The sequence below is a fragment of the Procambarus clarkii genome, chromosome 21 (assembly GCF_040958095.1).
Source record: "Procambarus clarkii isolate CNS0578487 chromosome 21, FALCON_Pclarkii_2.0, whole genome shotgun sequence".
Classification (NCBI taxonomy): Eukaryota; Metazoa; Arthropoda; class Malacostraca; order Decapoda; family Cambaridae; genus Procambarus; species Procambarus clarkii.
The window spans coordinates 33,512,099-33,537,098 of record NC_091170.1 but is presented as its reverse complement, the minus strand read 5'-3'; the positions used below and the strand labels follow the sequence as shown (position 1 = coordinate 33,537,098).

At 42.6% G+C, this 25,000-nt stretch overlaps 2 protein-coding genes across 4 annotated transcripts in view; one reads left to right on the top strand and one right to left on the bottom strand.

Annotated features, from left to right (window-relative positions):
- The window catches only part of LOC123760617 (Shaker cognate w), a 333,004-nt gene extending 320,131 nt beyond the window's left edge, over positions 1 to 12,873 (bottom strand). For all 3 annotated transcript variants that reach the window (XR_011229265.1, XM_069328293.1, XM_069328296.1), the window contains exon 1: positions 12,321 to 12,873. The gene's annotated coding sequence lies outside the window, so the exon portion shown is untranslated. The remainder of the gene's footprint in view (positions 1 to 12,320) is intronic.
- LOC138367244 (glutamate--tRNA ligase-like) lies at positions 3,434 to 12,341 on the top strand. Its single transcript, XM_069328654.1, has 2 exons — positions 3,434 to 3,491; positions 11,200 to 12,341. The coding sequence occupies exons 1-2, from the start codon at positions 3,434 to 3,436 to the stop codon at positions 12,339 to 12,341; spliced, it is 1,200 nt and encodes a 399-aa protein (XP_069184755.1).
- Positions 12,874 to 25,000: the final 12,127 nt, after the last annotated feature.

Here is a 25,000-nt window from a genome sequence, read left to right as displayed (position 1 = left end):
TGCTCAAAATATAATTGAGATTGGCAGCTCTCCGACGCTATCTTCAATGGAGCAGTGACGAGAGGTTAAAAAATATTACCGAATTCTTTTTGTGTCCTAACTTGAGTCTGTTGGACCGAGCTTCAGCTCTTGGACTTCATCTTTCCAATTGTCGGTTCTTATAATCCAATTAATTACTCCCGACCCCTATGTTTCTTCTCAGGTCCATTTTTAAAACTCTTGACGGAGGTTGCCTCTAATCCGTCAAACCTAACGCGTCCCACCCGCTTACAATGTTAGAAGATATACAATGTTCAGAAGATATACAATGTTCAGAACAGTATAGTATACAGTACCTTGAGATAGGATGTAGGTCAGATTGGAAATTTTGCTTTTTAATACACTTGAATATAAATTGGGTCGTTCCTTCACCTTCATTAGTATTACTATTATTTTGGTCTGACGTAAACATGTTTTTCCCCTCTCACCCTGTGGTGTCATTATTTATTTAAATCACATAGGGGTCCTGATTCCCTTCGTACTACGTCTCAGCGAGCTTATTATGTCAACAACCACATTGATTGACTGACATATGTGATCCATGTGCACCAGAAGGAGCAGATTAACTTACTGCAGAACTGTTATAACTAGGCTAGTCAAGGGTGTTATGACTAGGCTAGTCAAGGGTGCTATGACTAGGCTAGTCAAGGGTGTTATGACTAGGCTAGTCAAGGGTGTTATGACTAGGCTAGTCAAGGGTGTTATGACTAGGCTAGTCAAGGTGTTATTACTAGGCTAGCCAAGGTGTTATGACTATATATATATATATATCCTTTCATCCACTTACATATCTCATTCATATCTCCTACTACTTATTAAAAATTCTGAATAAGAAGTCTCATATCACTTCTATTCAAAAATTTAACAACTCCCAATCTCTTGTTAATAGCTCTTACTCATCGTCTGACCACATCCACTCTCTTGTTAATCGCTCTTACTTATCGTCTGACCACACCTAATCCTCCGCTGCCACTCTAATTCAGTCTGCCCAACCCAGACCACCTATCCATTACCCAGTCCCACCAACCCCCCAACCCCATCCCTTCCCACAATGCCAAATCCATCCACTAACCTCCGCCAACCATCCAGCTGAATCCCCGGCGAGTTTCAACGCCAATCGAATATAAGCTGATGATTGAATATACAATGACATTTTTCGCTTTTCCTGTACCATTTTGATCTGTCAGCTTTTGCATATATCACTGGACCACATAACTGGTATTTCATTCACTTCTTGCGTTTGTGTTGGTTATCTAGAGACCGCCAAGTGTGTGTGTGTGTGTGTGTGTGTGTGTGTGTGTGTGTGTGTGTGTGTGTGTGTGTGTGTGTGTGTGTGTGTGTGTGTTTGCGGGGGTTGAGCTCTGGCTCTTTGGTCCACTTTGGTTGTGTGTGTGTGTGTGTGTGTGTGTGTGTGTGTGTGTGTGTGTGTGTGTGTGTGTGTGTGTGTGTGTGTATGTGTGTGTGTGTGTGTGTGTGTGTGTGTGTGTGTGTGTGTGTGTGTGTGTGTGTGTGTGTGTGTGTGTACTCACCTAGATGTACTTGCAGAGTTGAGCTAGGCTACTAGCCCCGCCTTCCGAACGTTCTTTGATTAATGTAATGACTCATTTCACGCTTTTATCATATTTGCATTAAAATTTTTGAATCGCATTAGCTTCATATATATATATATATATATATATATATATATATATATATATATATATATATATATATATATATATATATGTCGTACCTAGTAGCCAGAACGCACTTCTCAGCCTACTATGCAAGGCCCGATTTGCCTAATAAGCCAAGTTTTCCTGAATTAATATATTTTCTCTATTTTTTTCTTATTAAATGATAAAGCTACCCATTTCATTATGTATGAGGTCAATTTTGTTTTATTGTAGTTAAAATTAACGTAGATATATGACCGAACCTAACCAACCCTACCTAACCTAACCTAACCTATCTTCATAGGTTAGGTTGGGTTAGGATGCCGAAAAAGGTAGGTTAGGTTAGGTTAGGTAGGTTAGGTAGTCGAAAAAACATTAATTCATGAAAACTTGGCTTATTAGGCAAATCGGACCTTGCATAGTAGGCTGAGAAGTGCGTTCTGGCTATTAGGTACGACATATATATATATATATATATATATATATATATATATATATATATATATATGTCATCTGTGGTTGATTGTTCAATAAATCACTGAACTATATGTTTAAAAGATCTCTAACCCTGTCCATGGAGGACAAGAAAATGTATATATGCTGCTTAGCGTTGTAAATGTGTGGGCACGTCTGTGGTAGAAAATACTACTAATAATAAAAAAAACGTACCGCATAACCTATTACTCTTTTACTCTCACTCACAGAGCCAACTGGGGTTACCTTCTACTGCCACCTGAAACCTAGGATAAGTCTTGCACTGACCACCTTGACCTACCTGGAAGACATCAGGACCGTCTCTTATTACGGATTGTCAGTACAAGTCATCGAGTCAGTTAGCTTAGTCAATCCACTGTTCGCCCACCTTGGCTTCCATCCCTCACTTCCCACTATTAAACGAATTAGCATATACTTTGCGACAGGCTTAACCCATTTAGAGCAGTAATTACTCGAGTTGCCTCTACTGTTTCTTGCAGGCGGGAAACTTCATGACAACTTCCAGGCACATGCTTAACTCATTTCAGATCAGATTTGCGTTCGCTAATTCGGGATTGGATTTATGATCGCTAGAGGGGTGAAGGAGTATGGAATGAAGAAAGGAGAGACAGGGAGACGCAAATCGCAAAGACTCACACCTTTGATCTAAAAACAAGAGAGATCATATATTTTCTACTACAAAAGTTGCCATATTGTTACCATGACACATAATATATAAACATTTTCGAATGTCCTTGAAAGAGCAGATTATTATTTTCTCCACTACAACTGTTAGTATTGTTCCACTATCAAGCCAAAAACAACGCTGTATAAATACTGTGAACATAACAGTCGCCGAGGACGTATCAATCCGAATATCAAAAGCATAAGGGTAACATCGACACCAGCCTAACCCAAATTACATAAACCTCACAAGTACATCGTGAACATATTGAATTCTCAAAAACACACCAAGATGAGCATTGCAAACATTTAACTTGGCCCACGCTCACCATCGCCCACAACACCGAGCTAAACACTGATAACAAAGGAACGTGAAGGAAATCGATAATAAACTGATTTATACCCACCCGAGTCTCACACTCCCCACGACTTAGCGAGCTGGAGGGAATCACTCGAATTTGATCACTAAAGTTGCACAATCACAAGAACGGGAGAGGCGAGAGAGGAAGGGAAGAGTGGCCTAGTGGGGGACCTGGTAACGAACCAAGGACGGCTTATCCGCGAGTTTACCAGAGTGAGGGATGGCGATGAAGGGCAAGAGAAAATTAAGAGCGAGTATGGAGGACGCTGATGAAAGAAGTATGAGAGGAAGGGTATGGAGGAAAGGGGTGAGAGGAGGGGAAGGGTAATGATGCAAAAATTGAAGAAATTAAGAGAAGGATTGTGGAAGGGAGTAGCTGAAGGGTCGGTGTGGAGAAAAGGTGGGACCAGATGGGAAGAGACAACCTACTTGCAAGAGTTAGCCTATTCCATCTCAACCCCACTACTCACCAGGCAAGTTATGGAATCTGGAAAGACTGACTTTTTCATGTGTTTTAGCTTAATTAGTCTAAATTAGATTGTAATTATGAGAAATGTGAGTAACTCTTATGTTGATTTATGTAAATTACAGATGAAATCCCACAGTCGAGGATAGGTAGCTTGTTAAGCTTATCGAGGGCTCCCCCCCCCCCCCCCCTAGCCCAACTGCTGACCTTCCCCGGGATGCAACCCACAACAGTTACCTAACTCCCGAGAACCTATTAGCTGCTAGGCAAATAGGTATTAGGTGAAAGAAAGCGTGCCCGATCGTCTCAGACCCGCCCTGAACCCAGGATCCTTTGAGTGACGATGACCCGTTATACTCTCTCTCTCTCTCTCTCTCTCTCTCTCTCTCTCTCTCTCTCTCTCTCTCTCTCTCTCTCTCTCTCTTTCTCTCTCTCTCGCCACATTCAGCGGTTGGTAGGTTAAAAAGGAGAGGCTGAAAATATAGGATTTTTTATTCTGGAGTATATAGAGTTTGTAATAATTGAAAGACGTCCTTCTGAATGTAGGATTACTGAAGAGAGGCTCTAGCTTCCTCGACATAAAGGGTACTGACTTTCACTTGGCTTCCCCTGAATACAACTATCAATTGAATTTTAAATATATTATAAAACTGGCGATAATTTCCTAACCCGCGTAACCCAGCATGGTGACCACGTAACATAAAGAGCTAAAAAGTATATTAAAATATCCTATTAACCTCCACGCCATGTAAAATCTCATAACAAATAATTTACAAAGTTCGCGTACATTTACAAAGTTCGCGTAAACAGCGTACATTTTCAATCCTACAACTATACAATCCGTCCTCGACTCAAGTCCATTACATCCAGCAGTCGACCCCACAGACGCATTTATCAATTTTTACATGCTGTTCATTCAAAACGGGAATTTTCTCAAATATAAATTAATATTATAGTATATTAGCATATTGTGCATATATAGGCATAGGTTAGGTTAGGTGTTTAGGTTCTGTTAGCGATTATTTGTATATGTAGAACGTGGGGGAAGCATTTACAGCGTTATGGTTCGAACGAAAGTCGTCAGCGAAGCACTTTTTCCGGAAATGTTCGGACGTCATCAGTTGTGAGTCGAGTGTAAACCGTTTTTCAGTCATAAACAGGGGGTTTGGCGGGTGCATGGAATGGACTTTAGCATTTGTTTGTAAAGATGGGCTGCTTAAACCCTACTGATTCTTGAACCATACTAATTTTTGAACCATACTAATTTTTGAGCCATACTGATTCTTGAATCATACTGATGGTAGAACCATACTGATTCTTGAAGTGTACTAATTCTTGCACCAAACTGATTCCTGTGCCATACAGATTCTGAAACTGTACTGATTCTTGAACCATGCCGATTCATGAACCCTACTAATTATTGAGCCTTACTGATTATTGAACCATACTGATTTTCGAACCATACTGACTCTCAAACCATACTGATTCTCAACCATACTGATTCTCGAACCATACCGACTCTCGATCATACTGATTCTCGAACCATATTGACTCTCGAACCATACTGACTTTCGAACCATATCGGTTCTAGAATCATACTGATTTTCGAACCATACTGATTCTAGAATCATACTGATTTTCGAACCCTACTGATTCTCGAACATACTGATTCTTGAACCATACTGATTCTTGAACCATACTGATTCTTGAACCATATAGCTTCTTTAACATATTGATTCTTCAAAAAATGTAACACACACATTCAATACTCTCCACCAAATTACATATATAAGATAACATACATACTGGTAATCACCACAGGTATGAATAATCGCCCCCCCCCCCTTCCCTACCCCATTGACTATCCAAGCGTTACATTTACAACGCTTAATTTAACCAAGCGTTACATTTACAACGCTTAAATTAACCAAGCGTTACATTTACAACGCTTAAATTAACCAAGCGTTACATTTACAACGCTTAAATTAACCAAGCGTTACATTTACATTGCTTAAATTAACCAAGCGTTACATTTACAACGCTTAAATTAACCAAGCGTTACATTTACATCGCTTAAATTAACCAAGCGTTACATTTACAACGCTTAAATTAACCAAGCGTTACATTTACAACGCTTAAATTAACCAAGTGTTACATTTACAACGCTTAAATTAACCAAGCGTTACATTTACAACGCTTAAATTAACCAAGCGTTACATTTACAACGCTTAAATTACCCAAACGTTACATTTACATCGCTTAAATTAACCAAGCGTTACATTTACATCGCTTAAATTAACCAAGCGTTACATTTACAACGCTTAAATTACCCAAACGTTACATTTACATCGCTTAAATTAACCAAGCGTTACATTTACAACGCTTAAATTAACCAAGCGTTACATTTACAACGCTTAAATTACCCAAACGTTACATTTACATCGCTTAAATTAACCAAGCGTTACATTTACAACGCTTAAATTACCCAAACGTTACATTTACATCGCTTAAATTAACCAAGCGTTACATTTACAACGCTTAAATTAACCAAGCGTTACATTTACAACGCTTAAATTAACCAAGCGTTACATTTACAACGCTTAATTTCGTTCTTCCCACAAGAAGACCGCTTCTCCCATGTGTAATGGCGAACTTACCAGTTTTTACGAATCAAGTCTAATATCGATATCACTTTCCCCAATTGGGATATCTTTTGTTTTTCTATTTTTGTCCTTGGCTGCATCAGGTTTAAAGGATTGAGGTTTATAAAGTTTCGTCTTAATATGGAAATCTGGATATATTTTCTTAATTTAAAGACGATACCTTGTAGGTTGTAATAGAATAGTGTTAGTATATTACAACAGGTTCAGATTGATTTAATGATTCTTTTGGATACATGGATTCATGTATATATATATATATATATATATATATATATATATATATATATATATATATATATATATAAAGGGAAGGGAGTACCACCTCTGGCTGGAAGAAGGGGGACCCATAGCCTCGGAGGACACCACACATAACGCATTAGAGGGAATGTTTAGGTCCCCTCCAATACAGTTTCTGTGTGCTTTTCTCCTACCACCCTCTTCCTAGGGGGAAGGGATATATATATATATATATATATATATATATATATATATATATATATATATATATATATATATATATTGACAATAAGATTGTTACGAAACTAACGTATATTTAAATTAATCTACTACAAGAAATATGTGTTTATTTAGGGCCGGTCATGTAACTGTTTTGTTCAATTCGCCAGTTAGTAAAATTGTACACCATAATTGCTACCCTGACTGCTATGAATACTGTATTCGCCCAGTTCATTCTACCTTACACCTTTGAATGGCTGAGATCTGTACTGGCTATACACAACTTGAAACGAATATAAGGTCTGGTTCAAGCGACCTTACACTCAAACCAACAGTCGCTATTGTCCTGTCAGAGAAAGCCTTAGAAAACAGCTCGTGACTATGTACCGTTGACGATATACTGTCGATATTACTCAAGGCGCCGTTATTGCTACGTATAATACTATCTTATGGCCCGAGTGACTGGGCGTCGACTGCTACTCTCGAAGATCAATTCGGACACCTCCAGCTTTTGAGTTCACACCTTCTTAATGCGACGTCAGCGGCACTGAAGAGACAGTTTCTTGAAGGGCCTACATAAAGAATGACCGCTAAACAGCTACATCTTGTACAATACCAAGATTCTGAGAAGCTTACAGAGAAAACTTCTACACATAAACTCAAAGTGATTAAAATTGACTTGGCTACTGAGCTTACATAAAAGTATGCCGATACCAAATACAGTATTACGATATCCTACTATCAATAGTAGTATTGAAGAAAGACTGAATCACCGAGCGCTCGGGTAGCACTGTGCTAAGGATTAGGTTATATGCCGTAACTATAGCGAAGTAGCCTGTGGTAATTTGCATACTAAGAAGTCAGTAATTAAAGATAGTTCTAAGGTATAAGGTCGTATGCACCTTTAGCATTTTGGCTATGCAAATGTTGGTTAAAGTAAATAAATGCATTTAAACTGTATGCAGATTAACTAGGAGGCTGTACATACAGTTTAATTTATATATGAGAATGTCATACATCAGCTGCAAGTTTTACTTATGGTAATTTGCATAAGATTAACATGAAACGGCATGCAAACTACAGTTATTGTTTATGTAGATCCTATTAGAAGTGTAATCATATGAAGGAGACTGTAAAGATATCGATAGTTAATTATTTTAATTTTCATGCTCGTCTCAAGGTGGTCTGCAATGCTTTATTAGTTTGTCAAGGCTAATTGTAAGACTCCAGAGACAGTAAAGACTAACTAAGTGTTGAGGGTATGACCATATGAGAGCTTAGTAAACGGTTTGTTGTGTGCGTTGGGGAGAAACGAAAATAACCCAGTTATCTCAGCGAGGGGGGGGGGGGAGAAGAGCAGTCCTGCCAGCTCTCCCTCATGTTAAAGGAGTACCTCGTTGAAAGCGCTTTACTCAGATACTGACTCGAGGAAAATGTGGTGTTGGTAGAATTATTCTTATTCCTGCATGCAATAACACTATCTCTTTTATTTTCCCTTAGACAACAGGGCGTTAAATATTATATTTTATTCAGCTGGATTGGGGGACCAGGCCTGAAAGATATTTTTAACAATAAAAGGACTAACTCATATATAACACACCACATATGTAAATAAACATGCAAACATTAAACGAACTGAAACAACCATTTCCAAAACATGAGAGTGGGAGGCAATCATAATATTTAGCAAAAACACATCTTCAGACAAAAAATTCAACAAAAAAATCAAGATATGAAATCAAAGGTTCAAATATCAAAGGCTTGGATTCTGGTCTCATATGCCAATCAATAATTTTTATACAAGATGTTGATTTCTGCTTTTGTCGAGGATTTGCATTTCTAAACGATAGTTCAGCACTGCCTTAATGCCCAATTAAACTCAGTAGTTGAATGGTGGTGCTGTTTAATTGCTTGCGTTATCAAGCAAGAGTCCAGCAGTGGCTAGTGTACCAACATTTGGAAGAAGTTCGGATTCATTACCCAGCAGATTTTACGTATTTTTGACCAGACCACACACTAGAAATTGAAGGGACGACGACGACGTTTCGGTCCGTCCTGGACCATTCTCAAGTCGATTCAAGTCAAGTCGACTTTTACGTATTACCTCGTTCTTACACCTGCTGATTTTGGCTATTTATTTTCTCAATTGAATTTCAGTAATTTTGAGTACATTATTATTAACAGTGCAATTTAGTAGAAATAGAAAGTATTTGATCATAATATAATCACTTAATCTAGTTCTCGGTTTTATAATGTTATACATTTATTTGTTTTAATTATTTTTATTACAATTATTGTTATGAGTAGGGATTTAAAAGTGAGTTATATAGTAAACTTACAATAACAGGAGGAATATTATGAAGACGTCCTTCATTGATGTTGGACTTATAAGGGATATTAACAGCCACCACAACAATTTACTGATCCACTAGCAAATATAATTTAGTCCTGAACATATTCCAGGACTAGAGTATATACACCTAGAAACGAGATATACATCTTCGTATATAATTCTTTATTTAGATTGAAGACTTTTTTTTATTTGTATGGAAAAGGCGTTACTTGATTTTGGAAAACATAAAAATTACCTTACATGTGGAGCTCCTTTTTATGACGCTTCATGACCATTTTTTCCAAATTTGACAAAACGATATTGAATGAAATTTGCATTATAACTTGTGTCCTCGTATCCTACCTGGCACTCTCTTGTCAAAGCCAATCCAACTTTTCCAGAAATATAAACTTGTCAAGAAATACAACATAAGGATGAGTGACATATATAACGATGCAGCTGATATACAGGCTACAATATACCAAATCAGTAGAAAAAGCAGGGACAACAAAAGCTGGATATTTTGTACTTTTAAAGGAACTGGTCACCAAGAGATGGCTTACTGACAGACATTTTGTAACCCTATTGAAGTCAGATTTATGTTGCATGAACTGTATGTTGGAGGATATTTTGATCCGAGATAGCCCTAAACTCTGTTGATTGAGGGTGTGAAATTTTTTGTATGAATTCATTGAATTATTATTTTATATTAGTCCTTTAAATTGTATTCTCGTCGGCCTACTTTTGCAATGTAAAATGTGGAAATATCATTCACTGCTCTAATGGTAAATTACATTTTATTTTCCAATATACATCACCTTCCAAATTGTAAGTTAAATGTTATCAACTTTAAGCCTAAGTGTAAAGTTTGATTTCAGCCATTATTGTAACGATTTGTATGATATGGAAATAGTTTCTAATTCTGAATCTGACAACTGTAATGATTTTAAAATCATTGATGAATGTAGCTTTTCAATCTAAATCTAATTCTTGAGTATGCAGTTTATAGGTATAGATCATGTTATGTTATTATTATGATTTTCTCTTAGGCAAATAATTTCACTGTAAATTTGTGTAAACTAAACCAATTATAAATGTACAAAATGAACATATATGTGAATAAAGTTATGATGATGGTTAAACCTTGACGTTTATAATGAGACGCTGTCTGTTCTTACTTGGACACTTGCATAACCTGTCCTACAGCTCCTGAGCAGTCTTACCTACAAAAGCATTAGTAACTAGCATAGGTCTAACTGAAAGAAGCACAGGCTATCCTATAGCTCCTGAGCTGTGCTACCAACAAGAGCATCGGTGTTAGCAAGTAGCCTAATCTAACAGCATGTTTCTTCACATAGGTTTATCCACTTGATCCGCCAAGTTGATCTGTGTTATCAGATGTAATTAACACCTGTCCATAGGCTATAGTTGGTGAGTGAGGACTAATTTCCACTTAATTTAGGGATATTCCCCAAGCGGTTAAATATTTTCAGCATAAGATATCAACTGATGACTGTAATACTTTTGCAGTCAAAATATAGCCAAATAAACATAACGATTACGTAAATACACGAAAACAAATAATATGTAATGGCTCACGATTTACAATAGTCTATATTAGCATCGTGTAATCAACTGACTAACATGTATGCCTTTAAGGAGTGAATACCTCTGCACCCGCAGGGTAACGTCAGACAACACCCACCACAGAGGTGGGTAAACACGCGTCACCAACACTGGCAGCCGCAACACACGCCACCAACACTGGTAGCCCCAACAATGGCACCCCAAATAAACGCCAGCAACACAAGCAGCCCCAAAATACCTCATTAACACTAGGAGCCTCATCACACGCCACCAACACATTAGGTGGAGTGTGGAATGCATTAGGAATGCCTGCCCGAAATGCTTTGCGTAATAGTGGCTTTAGGTATTGCATGTACTAGCTCTATCTATAAATATAGAGCTCGAGAAGTTCGGGAACCTGTACACCAGAAGATTGACAGTTGCGAGGCGGGATCAAAGAGCCGCAGCTCAATCCCCGCAAGTAGAAGTGTGTGTGCTGGCAGGGGATGACCTCTCAACCTCACCAGCAGCCCCCAACACGTCACCATCACCGGCAGCCCCAACACGTCACCATCACTGGAAGCCTCAACACGTCACCATCACCAGCAGCCTCAACACGTCACCATCACCAGCAGCCTCAACACGTCACCATCACCAGCAGCCTCAACACGTCACCATTACTGGAAGCTTCAACACGTCACCATTACTGGAAGCTTCAACACGTCACCAAAACCGGAAGCTCCAACACATCGACATCGGAAGCCCCAACACACGGCACCAACACCGAAAGCTCCAACACGTCAATATCGGAAGCCCCAACACCGGAAGCTCCAACACGTTACCAACACTAACAGCCCCAACACAGGCCACCAACACCGGCAGCCCCAACAGACGTCACCAACACCTGCAGCCCCAACAGACGTCACCAACACCTGCAGCCCCAACAGACGTCACCAACACCGGCAGCCCCAACAGACGTCACCAACACCAGCAGCCCCAACAGACGTCACCAACACCTGCAGCCCCAACAGACGTCACCAACACTTGCAGCCCCAACAGACGTCACCAACACCGGCAGCCCCAACAGACGTCACCAACACCGGCAGCCCCAACACAGGTCACCAACACCTACAGCCCCAACACAGGTCACCAACACCTGCAGCCCCAACAGACGTCACCAACACCGGCAGCCCCAACAGACGTCACCAACACCGGCAGCCCCAACAGACGTCACCAACACCGGCAGCCCCAACACAGGTCACCAACACCTACAGCCCCAACACAGGTCACCAACAACTACAGCCCCAACACAGGTCACCAACACCTGCAGCCCCAACAGACGTCACCAACACCAGCAGCCCCAACAGACGTCACCAACACCAGCAGCCCCAACAGACGTCACCAACACCGGCAGCCCCAACAGACGTCACCAACACCAGCAGCCCCAACAGACGTCACCAACACCGGCAGCCCCAACAGACGTCACCAACACCAGCAGCCCCAACAGACGTCACCAACACCAGCAGCCCCAACAGACGTCACCAACACCGGCAGCCCCAACAGACGTCACCAACACCTGCAGCCCCAACAGACGTCACCAACACAAGTCACCAACCAGACTTACCTTGCACATGATGCAGTGTGACACAGTAGAGGATGGCTGCTGCTCGTGGCGAGGCTGGCTGCTGGTGACGGTACAGCCTTCCTCAGCCTCCTCCTCCTACGTCCTCTGCTATAAAGCTTTATTTATACCTTCCTCTATTCATGAGGTCCTCTCAGCGGCCGCAGTACCGCTCTATCATGTCGAATTATCACCGAGATTACTACTCAAATTACACATACGCCTTTCAGGTGGTCACAGTACAGCGAGGCATGATACAGCAGCTTACTTTAGCACCAAGAACACTATTGCTGGCCTGGGAATACCGGAGGATTGCTGGATAATTACTGCCAATGACGACCAAGGCAGTTTATTTGCATTATATCAGACTGGCATCTACAACTTTGGTATCCGATAAGTTATCTAAGGAGCCTCGATATTAGCTGTGGCGGGTCAAACTAGGTGGAGACAGCCCTATATTAGGTGTAAAGGCCAGCTTCAAAGGTTTTTAGCGTGATAAAAGATAAGGAAAGCCTGGTAGTCGACGAACAGCGAGAGCGATCACACCCTTCCCTGACCAGAGGTCTCACCACACTGAGACATCTCGGCCTCCCTCCCAACTCCCACCCTACACCACCACTTCGTACACACCGCTTACTACTTCACTCCTTACCCATGCCACCATCCTACGTATTGACGGTTTCACCTCGTTAAAAGGCCGAGTTGCGAGAGGAAGCGTGTTTATAAATGTCCTGAGAAGGGAAAGGAATTTGAATAAGAGCGTGAGTAAAGAGGAGTGAGGGGGTGCCGGCGGGAGGAGGGAGAGTGCCCATGCGCACCGCCAGTACACTTGGTAACACAAACACGCGCCGCCCCTTTTTCACTCCATTGTGCAAGTGCTCCTACCACCTCAACCTCGGGGGGTTCCCCACCAGCCTATTCTTTAACCCCCACACAACCCTCTTTAGCCCTTTCCTCGCGCTTCTTCGTGGTTCATTCTCGATGATTCTTCAACCTTGCGACGTTCCCAGTTCCAACTCTAATCTTTTTTTTATAATATTGGAACTCTTCTTAAGTCATAAATAGTGCTTCTTATTTCTGATCTCGTCGCCGCTACCCTGCTCCTTCACCTCTTCCCAACGACCCCGCTTCTTCACATCTCCCACTACCCCATTTCTTCACCTTTTCCCCGCGACTCTGCTTCTGGACCTCTTTCTTACAAGTCTGCTTTATGACCTCTTTCCCATTACCCCGCTTGTTGACCTCTTCCCAACCACCCACTTCTTAACCTCTTCCCCACAATCCCGCTTCTTGATTTCCTCCTTGGCACCTTCCCCCCAAATCCATCTCGAAATATTTGTGTCACAAGATCACGTTACAGGGCGATCAGACCTAAATTTCTAAATGGAAATATTAACAATAATATTAACGAAATGAAACAGAGACTAAAATGAGACCCGTGTTATCACAAAATACTAAGACCCAAGAGACAGAACTTTAGAAATAAAATGTGTATTCCAGGAAGACCAGGGGGGAGGGGAGCGTCGCCCCCCCATGGGTCGAAGGGTCACCCAGGAAGACCATATACTGGACGCCATTTACCACACAGGTTCATCTGGCCGCCAACATAGGCGGCTATAAACACTTAGAATTCAAACATATTTTAATAGAGCGACAATGCTTTATGACTACTATAATACGAGAATGTGTTTAACTCTCACATTGAATAGCGAGGTAAAAAAGTTAGTAATGAAACCATACCCATCAATGACCATTGTACCACCGTGGGTTATTTTCTGCTCAATGATATTAATACATGACGTCAAACGAACAGTATTTTCTGCAGCCACAGGGTGCCGACACTGTGGCAACAATGGTCCTAATCTGGACGGGTCGAGGGATAAAGTATTGACCATACCACTGTAAACCACGCCACACTTTATGTATTGAAGAAATAAATTGGTTTGTTTATATTATATATATATATGTATATATATATATATATATATATATATATATATATATATATATATATATATATATATATATATATATATATATATATATGTTACGTAATATTTATATATTTTGTTACGTAAACTTGTAACAAAATGATTTGTGTGTCACTCAGACTCTCTGAAATCACAGTATACGGTAACTAGCCAATTCAGCCGCGTTAACGGCCCATCTCCACGCGCAAACGATGCTGGAATAACGTTAAGCAACGTAGCGTCAACTTATTAATTTTCATTCCTTGTTACATCAACAATGGTTACTGAGATCATATGGATGTTAACGATGCTTCAACGACCCGACATAAGGCATAATATTGTTTCAAAGGACCCGTCATACAGGCACTAACGTTCCTTCAGCAGTCTGAATAACCTTCACCTTCACCAATAACCTTCACCTTCACCAATAACCTCCACCTTCACCAATAACCTTCACCTTCAATAACTTTCACCTTCACCAATAACGTCCACCTCCACCAATAACCTCCACCTTCACCAATAACCTCCACCTTCACCAATAACCTTCACCTTCAATAACCTCCACCTTCATCAATAACGTCCACCTCCACCAATAACCTCCACCTTCACTAATTACCCTATAAGACCCCCAGCATCGAGGGGAGTGCCGGGGGATCGAACTCCTGCACTCAGGCATGACAAAGCTCAAATAAAGTTTTATTTCAGTAGGTGTCTGGAGGCCATTTTGTCGTGACTGGTAAATAAACACCACAAGACATATTACCTTTCTTCTCTCAAGTTCCATTCCCATCACCGCCTCTAATTTCGTCTCCGACGGACGTAAATTGTTGCCACCACCAGCACATCCATCACCATCATCCATCCAGCCTCACTTATCTCACTCCTTCCCTCTATATTCCTTCCTCTCGCCCTTTTCCTCTCCCTCCATATTCCTCTATTTTCCAATACCTTCCCTTTATATTGCTCCCTATCACCCAATACAATCCCTCTATGTACATTGGGTCTTCTCACCCCATTCCCTCGCCCCCTCCTACTATCCAGCTTTCATTCTGTACTTCTACAGTACAGCAACATATTTCACAGATCTGGTAAGCATCTGGGAATGCTTGGGGCGTAGGGAAGTGAACCCGAGATTACTGGTTCACAATATTTCCCGCCTCCGCTCTACGTCGACGACAGTCGGAATATTCCATCTTGTGTCTTGATCACATTGCAGAACTTGCACTTCGATGTTGGTTCTTTATCCGTCCGCGAGGTCACGATGCTCGCATGCTACAGCCACCTCGGGGACATATCTCCTAGACAGATGAACACACAAGATGAAATATTGCAACTCTCCTGGTGAAGAAGAGCAGATGTTGGGTATATGGCGGCCCAGTGACCTTGGGTCCACGCACCACCTCCCTACACCCACGCGCTCTCAGGTACACAAGTGTAGACAGTGTCACAATAACGTGACTGAACTATGACGATGTTTCTGTCCGTCCTGGACCCTTATGAGACCATGTTTCTGTCCGTCCTGGACCCTTATGAGACCATGTTTCTGTCCGTCTTGGACCCTTATGAGACGATGTTTCTGTCCGTCCTGGACCCTTATGTGACGATGTTTCTGTCCGTCCTGGACCCTTATGAGACGATGTTTCTGTCCGTCCTGGACCCTTATGAGACGATGTTTCTGTCCGTCCTGGACCCTTATGTGACGATGTTTCTGTCCGTCCTGGACCCTTATGAGACGATGTTTCTGTCCGTCCTGGACCCTTATGAGACGATGTTTCTGTCCGTCCTGGACCCTTATGTGACGATGTTTCTGTCCGTCCTGGACCTTTAATGTTCACAACGGACCGAAACGTCGTCATTTTCCATCTTTCCACATGAATGGGTTGAGCCATAATAAAGACGTGGAGAAAAACAAGTTTAGTACAGTTGCAGACGAAGTGTGGGGATGGGGGGGGGAGGAGAATAGTTTACCAACAGTCAAAAGACATCAGGCTCCTGCGCTACCTTGTTTTACTAAATACAAAAATATTGATTTCAAACCAACTTATCCAAATTATATATTTCTGAGTGCTTACCATCATTCAGCATGTTGAGATGTACCTATTGTGAAGGTCTGGAGGTTATTACAACAATTTATGAAAATCACCTAAAGATTTCGGTCTTTTAAAACTTGAATTGATGTTGCTCTGTTTGTGTCTCGCTGTGTTTTGTTGTGTCTGGGTCTGTTTTATTCCGTGTCTCGCTCCGTGTTTACCTATCAGTACATACCTACTGGTGTCTACGAGGGAGTGAGGCTTAGCTCTTCATACCCCGCCTACTACCCTTGTTGCACTTGTTGTGTTACAATTTATCTATTCTAACGCACAAATTCTTTGTCGAATCTGACCTTAAAGCTGTGGAATGAGGTGGCGTCCACGACTTTTCAATGAATTACCTTACATTTCTTCGACTCATTTGTGTTTTACTTTCGTCCTACTTTCTCGTCATTTAATGAGGCCGTCCTTATCATTAACTGTTCTACCGTCCTCCTCGTAGCACGGCGCATTTTGACGTATACGAAAAAGGCCAGAAACTGTCGTACTAGAAATTGGTAGCACCTCGCGAAATTAACATAATGTCTCGTATTCTGTTAGTTACAAAAAGTTACAAGTTTTTGTAGCCCTCCGTGGTTTTAACATTCATTATTAGCTGTGCGTCTCGCTCAGCCTCTCTGGTCTAACACCGCCGGCTGGACCAACACGACCCTACAACTTGTCACTCAAATGTTGACAAATATTGGTTTCACGCCGGGTCCGGTTTACACAGTTTTGTCAACCACAGATATATAACATTGAGTAGATTGGTGAACCTAGATACAGTAGTAGATTGGGGAACCTAGATACAGTAGTAGATTGGGGAACCTAGATACAGTAGTAGATTGGGGAACCTAGATACAGTAGTAGATTGGGGAACCTAGATACAGTAGTAGATTGGGGAACCTAGATACAGTAGTAGATTGGGGAACCTAGATACAGTAGTAGATTGGTGAACCTAGATACAGTAGTAGATTGGTGAACCTAGATACAGTAGTAGATTGGTGAACCTAGATACAGTAGTAGATTGGGGAACCTAGATACAGTAGTAGATTGGTGAACCTAGATACAGTAGTAGATTGGTGAACCTAGATACAGTAGTAGATTGGTGAACCTAGATACAGTAGTAGTTGGGTTAAGTTCCTTTACGGACTTAAAGGAAAACAGATGTGAGACAGGTGATTGTGTCATTACTGGTCAGTGTGTACTGAACTTGACGGTGATGCCTTCTGGGCTGACGTGACGTCATCAGTCATCTTCAAGATGTGTACTGTTGTGGGAAACCGGAAGCCAGTTGTACTTAGAGTTATGGAGGTCCCCCCCCCCAACCCAACCACTGGGGCTGGACGGTAGAGCGACGGTAGAGCGTCATGCAGGTCTGCGTTCAATCCCCGACTGTCCAAGTGGTTGGTCACCATTCCTTTCTCCTCGTCCCAACCCAAATCCTTATCCTGACCCCTTCCATGTGCTATATAGTCGTAAAGGCTTGGCGCATTCTCCTGATAATTCTCCCTTCACTCCCTCCCTCCCCAGGATAACTACTAACCCAAGATGTAGCCTACAGCAGTTGCCTAACTCCCAGCTACTGCTTACTGATAGTGAGCAGAGGCATCAGGTGACAGAAAGCATGCCTAACCGTTTCTGTCCCACCCGGAGATCGAGCCCGGGATAAAACGGAAAAAAGTATTCAAATACAGCAGTTAATATCTGGATTACAGACAGTGGCGATTTAAATCCACATTCTTTAAAGGAATAAAATTTATTACAAAAATATTCCAATACCGGAACCAAATATTGGAAACATAAAATTGTCAACAAACCCGCCAGGGGCCGCGCCAGGTCATGCGAGGTCAACTCCACCAGCGGTCATGTTTATATTGAGGTCACTTGACGAGCTGAGGTCACCAGGGTTCACCGAGCCATGACGTGTCGACTCGCGCGGTCAGTCCCCGTCACCTCCGTCACGGTGACACAGTCTGTAGTCACTCTACCCAGGCTGGTGACACAGTCTGTAGTCACTCTACCCAGGCTGGTGACACAGTCTGTAGTCACTCTACCCAGGCTGGTGACACAGTCTGTAGTCACTCTACCCAGGCTGGTGACACAGTCTGTAGTCACTCTACCCAGGCTGGTGACACAGTCTGTAGTCACTCTACCCAGGCTGGTGACACAGTCTGTAGTCACTCTACCCAGGCTGGTGATCACTCCTCAACACCACCTCGTAGTGACTTCAACCTCATAAACTAGTAGAGTCAAACTATGATCTCATAAGTGCTCACGTAAGTGCTGCAGGTCATTCTGGGTCAGTCCTTATAACAATGACCTTATAGCCAATCAGATCGGCGAGCGAGCCGGGTCACCATAGCATGTGCGTGCGAGCAACTAATTTCATTAACCTTGAGGTGTTGGTGCCAATCAGACGAACGCGTCGATAGTCTTTTGCAGTGCCGGAGTGCCAGGTGTGTGACCGCGAGGAGTGCCAGGTGTGTGACCGCGAGGAGTGCCAGGTGTGTGACCGCGAGGAGTGCCAGGTGTGTGACCGCGAGGAGTGCCAGGTGTGTGACCGCGAGGAGTGCCAGGTGTGTGACGGCGAGGAGTGCCAGGTGTGTTACCACGAGGAGTGCCAGGTGTGTGACCACGAGGAGTGCCAGGTGTGTGACCGCGAGGAGTGCCAGGTGTGTGACCACGAGGAGTGCCAGGTGTGTGACGTCAGTGTCGGTCATTTCAATTTGAAACGACCGAATTATAAAAGTTATCGGCCATAAAACTCGACAGTAAAAAAATACTGGGAACAGTTGTCTGACACCGGTCCCAGGTGTTGGCCCCAGATGGTCAGGTGTTGGCCCCAGATGGTTAGGTGTTGGCCCCAGATGGTCAGGTGTTGGCCCCAGATGGTCAGGTGTTGGCCCCAGATGGTCAGGTGTTGGCCCCAGATGGTCAGGTGTTGGCCCCAGATGGTCAGGTGTTGGCCCCAGATGGTCAGGTGTTGGCCCCAGATGGTCAGGTGTTGGCCCCAGATAGTCAGGTGTTGGCCCCAGATGGTCAGGTGTTTGCCCTAGACAGTAAGGTGTATCAGAGGTAGGGTTTTTTATAACTGTACTTAACTTTACTTTACTTATCTTCTAACGAACAGAGACCACCCCCCCCCCCTCTCTCTACCACTTTCCTGATAATATATGATTAACTACGGCAACTACTACTCACTGTTCCTGTCGTCAGTCAACCAGTAATGGAGACTGGCGTTCATATTGAAGGATCACCCTGAAATCGTCTTATAACAGAAAGCGATTCAACGTCACTTTTACTTGGGGAAATGGCTCCTATCTGGCCTATTAGTCATGAATACACACCCCTATCGAGCTGCCGTGACTCCCCCCCCCCCCCCCACACTCTCCTTATTAAGGGATGATCTCCTAATTCCCTTTAATGATGTTACTGTCTTCTGTCAACCAATTTGCAGTCGTGTGTGTGTGTGTCTCTGTCTCTCTAGTTTCCTTGAAATCCTCGGTGCTGCTCAATTCTCGGCCACAACCTTTTTGCCTCCTCGATGCTTATGGCTAGGTAACTTGCATGTAAAATTTCCCCAACACTAAAATACTAACTTTCTTACCTTACATTGCGTCACTCATGCCCTGTGCACTCAAGCACTCTCTTACATATCACGATGTCCATATACTTCACTGATCTACGCCCTGAGGCCCACCAATAAGACCATCTGTCTCTGGGTCCTCAAACCAAGTTGGTACTCCTGCAGTCTCTTCAATATATGCTGCTCCTTGAAGTCCTACTTAATGCCTGTGAAGTTACTCTATGTGACTTCACCTAAAAAAACTTGGAGTGTAGCTACACTACACTCGAAGTTCCACTCTACCACTGGAGTAGTTCCACTCTATAGTTGACGTCTGTTCCATTTTATACTTGATGTTCTGTTGCACTCCACATAATCTTCACCAGACACGAAGCTCCTTCACGGAATTCTTCCCACACGAACTTGTAATTCCATTACTATGTCATAAGAGCATGCTCTGATAAAATATAACTAACATATTTATACATAAACTTCATCACCCGACGTGCCCTTCCGCACGTCGGACCTGCCGTGGTGGGTACTCCCCCATTCCCGGACGAGTCCACACTGAACTTCCTGGGCCGGGCATCAGAGCTCCTCCCACCCCAGTCGCTCACGGACCTCATGCAAGTGGACAAGTGTCGGTCTAGCCTCCAAAATGTCCCATATATCTGTCCCATCACAGATATAACTCATTATATCTGTTCACTATCTTCATAAAATCTCTAAGCTATATCCACTAACGTTCTCAATGATCGCTGGGCACACCATCAAGCACTTACAAGCAATCTATCATACTATACAGAGCACTTACCGCAGAAAATGATGATGCGACGACACGCCCACTGGCGCTACTCTTGGTCGTCCCCCCCTTGGACTGTCTCTAAATGCTTCTCACAGTCCCGACTTGAGGGCATGAAGCAGCCTGGCAGGTTTCACACAGAAACACCTGCTCACTTTCCTCCACTCAAAGGATATCTCACAGTAGGCTCCACGCAGGACACGACCACCATGTGGGCTTCAGGCCGCCCGGCCCTGATATCGTCCACGATAATAGAGAAACAACGTACGCCATCATTTTCAGCTTCCTCACACGTTGTACACGTATCCTTTACTCTAACACTTTACTGAGAACTATAATCTTTCTTACCAGGAGGGCACCGACGTACGTCTATCCTTGACGATCTTTGCAACTTGAGTGACGCTTTACGATCACAACACGGATCAAAATGTTGACATCTTAGCTCAACTAGCTTCTATAAGATGCTCGTCCTCTGCTTGTCTCTATTCAGTCATAATTTACTAATGTTTGTTTAATTTACTTCCGTCTCCTGACTCCTACCTCCGGTCAGGTGGGTAGAATAACTCTCATGAGATCCGCATCACTAGGCTACCTGGGGTTCATAACAAGTGTCAGTCCAAGACGGTCAGGTGTCAGCCCAAAAGAATAATAGGTAATTACGAATTGCAAGACATACGAAATTCCCAGGTGGTGGAGTGTGAGGTCATCTACCCCACCACTGGGACAGGTGGTGGGATGTTGGGGTCATCTACCCCACCACTGGAGCAGGTGGTGGAGTCATCTACCCCACCACTGGAGCAGGTGGTGGAGTCATCTACCCCACCACTGGGACAGGTGGTAGGATGTGGGGGTCATCTACCTCACCATTGGAGCAAGTGGTGGGATGTGGAGTCATCTACCCCACCACTGGGACTGGTGGTGGGGTCATCTACCCACCACTGGGGCAGGTGGTGGGGTCATCTACCCCACCACTGGGACAGGTGGTCGCGCATCTACTATAATATCTTTGCCTGTGTCCAACATTTTTGGGAAGAAAAGTTTGAGAGTGGTGATCAAAAATCAATAGGGAGAACCTCCCCCCTCCACCACCCCATTGGCCTCTGTCCAAGCCCGTAAATTCTTTTGTCCAAAGGAACGTTGTGTGTGATAATTCCTCTCTGCCAGTCGCCTGATCCTCATGAACCACAGATAGGAAAGACCAATGTTTGCCTTGGTGAAAGGTATCTGTGTTGTTAACGATGCCATTCGCGGCTCCATGCCAGGCACCGGCCAATGATCCTCGTTATCTTGACAGATTTTATTTCCCACTTATGGACCCTTCATCAAGGATAACACCCCTCTTCTTTCCCGGCACAGCCACAATCTTGCCATTAGGGGAAAATAACACCGATTGTTGCCTTTGATATTTTTCAGGGGCGGGGCAGGTGCAGCGCGTCGTTGGCAACAACGCTTGCAACTATGGTACTGACTTACTGTGACTTACTGTGAGATCATCACTGTCAGTGCGCATCACAGAACAACCCCAACCTTCCCCCCTCCCCAACACACACGTATCAGCACTCTGTTATTTGTATTATTCAGACAACAAGCAAGTTTAAACTACTTAGAAATTACTGATAATTTAGAATGCGTTTCTATCGATTCCCAGAGGAGCGTCTATACCTCAGCCCACCGACCCATGAATAACTTACCTGGTAATGTGATGTCATACATGGCAGGTATGTTCAGCACAGGTGACCCAACCTAAGCACAGGGGCTGTTAGGCTTGGGAAACCAGTTATATTGACAAGCATATTTTACACCAAAATCTTTGTTTTTTGTTATTCATTTAATTTGCAAAGAGTGCTTCTTTCTTCATTCCCGTTTTCTTGGCATGATTCCGCAGTACAGTATTGATAATACACTTCACCTATAGTTTTGTTTTATATTTTCACCAAGTTAAATCCTTTTCGTGATCTGTGCAGACTCATTGACGTGGTGGTCTGTGTTGAGTCCTTGACGTAGTCTGGGATTGGGTGGTTATAAATAGGAGCTGCCTCGCATGGGCCAATAGGCCTTCTTCAGTTACCTTTATTCTTATGTCTGTGTTGATTCCTTGACGTTTTCTATTAAAATACGATGCCTATCGGAAGTAGGCTTAGCGTCCCCGAGGCGCAGTCATCGACCAGGCCTCCTTTTTGTTACACCCAGGAAGCAGCCCGTACCAGCTGTCAAACTCCCAGGTACCTATTTACTGCTAGGTGAACAGGAGCATCAGGGTGATAGAAACTCTGCTCATTTGTTTCCGCCTCCACCGGGGATCGAACCCAGAACCTCAGGACTACGAATTCCGAGCGCTGTCCACTCAGCTGTCAGGCGCATAGGACAATAGACCTAATGCAGTTACCTTATTATGCATTTTTTTTTTTAGTAAAAGACTGTAGTAGTGCAAATGTATTGCCAATCTAATGCTGTACTGCCCAACAGGCTACAGGGTTATCCTATTTATATATCCATTTTTTTTTGAGATATATACAAGAGTTGTTACATTCTTGTACAGCCACTAGTACGCGTAGCGTTTCGGGCAAGTCCTTAATCCTATGGTCCCTGGAATACGATCCCCTGCCGCGAAGAATCGTTTTTTTCATCCAAGTACACATTTTACTGTTGCGTTAAACAGAGGCTACAGTTAAGGAATTGCGCCCAGTAAATCCTCCCCGGCCAGGATACGAACCCATGGCATAGCGCTCGCGGAACGCCAGGCGAGTGTCTTACCACTACACCACGGAGACATTATTTTAACTAAGTCGATATATGGTAGTTAGGTGCTATTTGCTGGGCTCTGCCTTCTATAAACTCATTATTTGTTATTCCTATGTGGATTAGTAACCAAAGTGAATCTTTTTGTGTTGGATTTTATGAACACCACTCCTTTATTTCTTTTGTAGCGAATATATTATGTCAATAATATACTCACTCTAAACTCTTATTAGCTTAATGAGGTAAGTTTGTTAAGTCTACTTAAACCCCTAATACCTCTTCCCTAATTACAGGTAACATTACTTTCATCCTATTATATAAGCAATCGACAAGCGAATAATCATGAAAAAGCCGATGAAATTGCTAAATTGGCAACTCGTCATCCAGTGATCCACAAAACAATCCAACCCAGCCTAGAGTACATAAAAAACACCACCAAAACACTAGCACACCTCAACAAAGTCGATCTACAACAGAGTATCAGAAGGTTTGCCCTCTGCAATATGGTATCTTCAGGCCACCAAGTTAGACAAGCTTAATATCTTAAATGTAATCCACAGGGAAATAGCAGTTCGGTTATATGGACTACATCTAGGTTACTGATGCAACTGGAAAATTAGTGAACCCAGAGATTGGGAATGCATCTTGTGCCAAACAATCACAGATGTGAAGCAACCAATTACATTAGAAGAACTTTAAGGCTCCCTAAATCATGTAGTAACCATCTCGAAGTCCCAAATCCAGCAACACTACCACTCTTCTGGTAAAAAAAAAAAAAAAAAAAAAAAAAAAAAAAAAAAAAAAAAAAAAAAAGGTCTAGCAGTTGGATATCCTTATAAATACTATCAAGCTGTATCCTCCGATAGCAACCACATATTAAGGACTGACGATTTCAGTACCTCAGCACACTGTATACATTCACTCCAAAAAATACACTACTTATGAGCTATTCATGACCGTGCCATCTTTTGGGTGGCTTAATCTTCATCAATCGAATAATCATGAGTATAATTTCAACAGTGGTTCAGTACAGATGCTTGAGAGTTACCACACACCTTCAACCTCAAGAATGTAGCAATCGACGTGTCCAGTTCCAACCGACCCCAAGACAATTCAGCTTCGACACAGCAGAGCCAGACTCCAGCCACATCGAACTCCTTGACTACGGCCTCACTCAGCTTTGCTTCAAGCTTTGTCTCAATGTCTATGACAATGCCAACAGACTGCTGTAACCAAGACTAAATAAATATGAAAAACCACTAAACTCTGTGGATCTAAATCTACCAAATAACGTAACAATCGTACGTTACACTTTTATCTAGGGAAATTGTAAATATTAATAGCTATCAATACATTTGTGAGTGCAAATATAATGAAATTCTCATTAGTTATTGAATGGTTTTCAGTGTAAGGAGGACAGTATGAAGACCTGCAATTAACACACTATTTGCATTATCAATTACAATCATTGTTGCTTTGTCTGGATAAGTGACCATGAAACTTGAGACCATCTAATGATTTTCAGCAATCTAAAT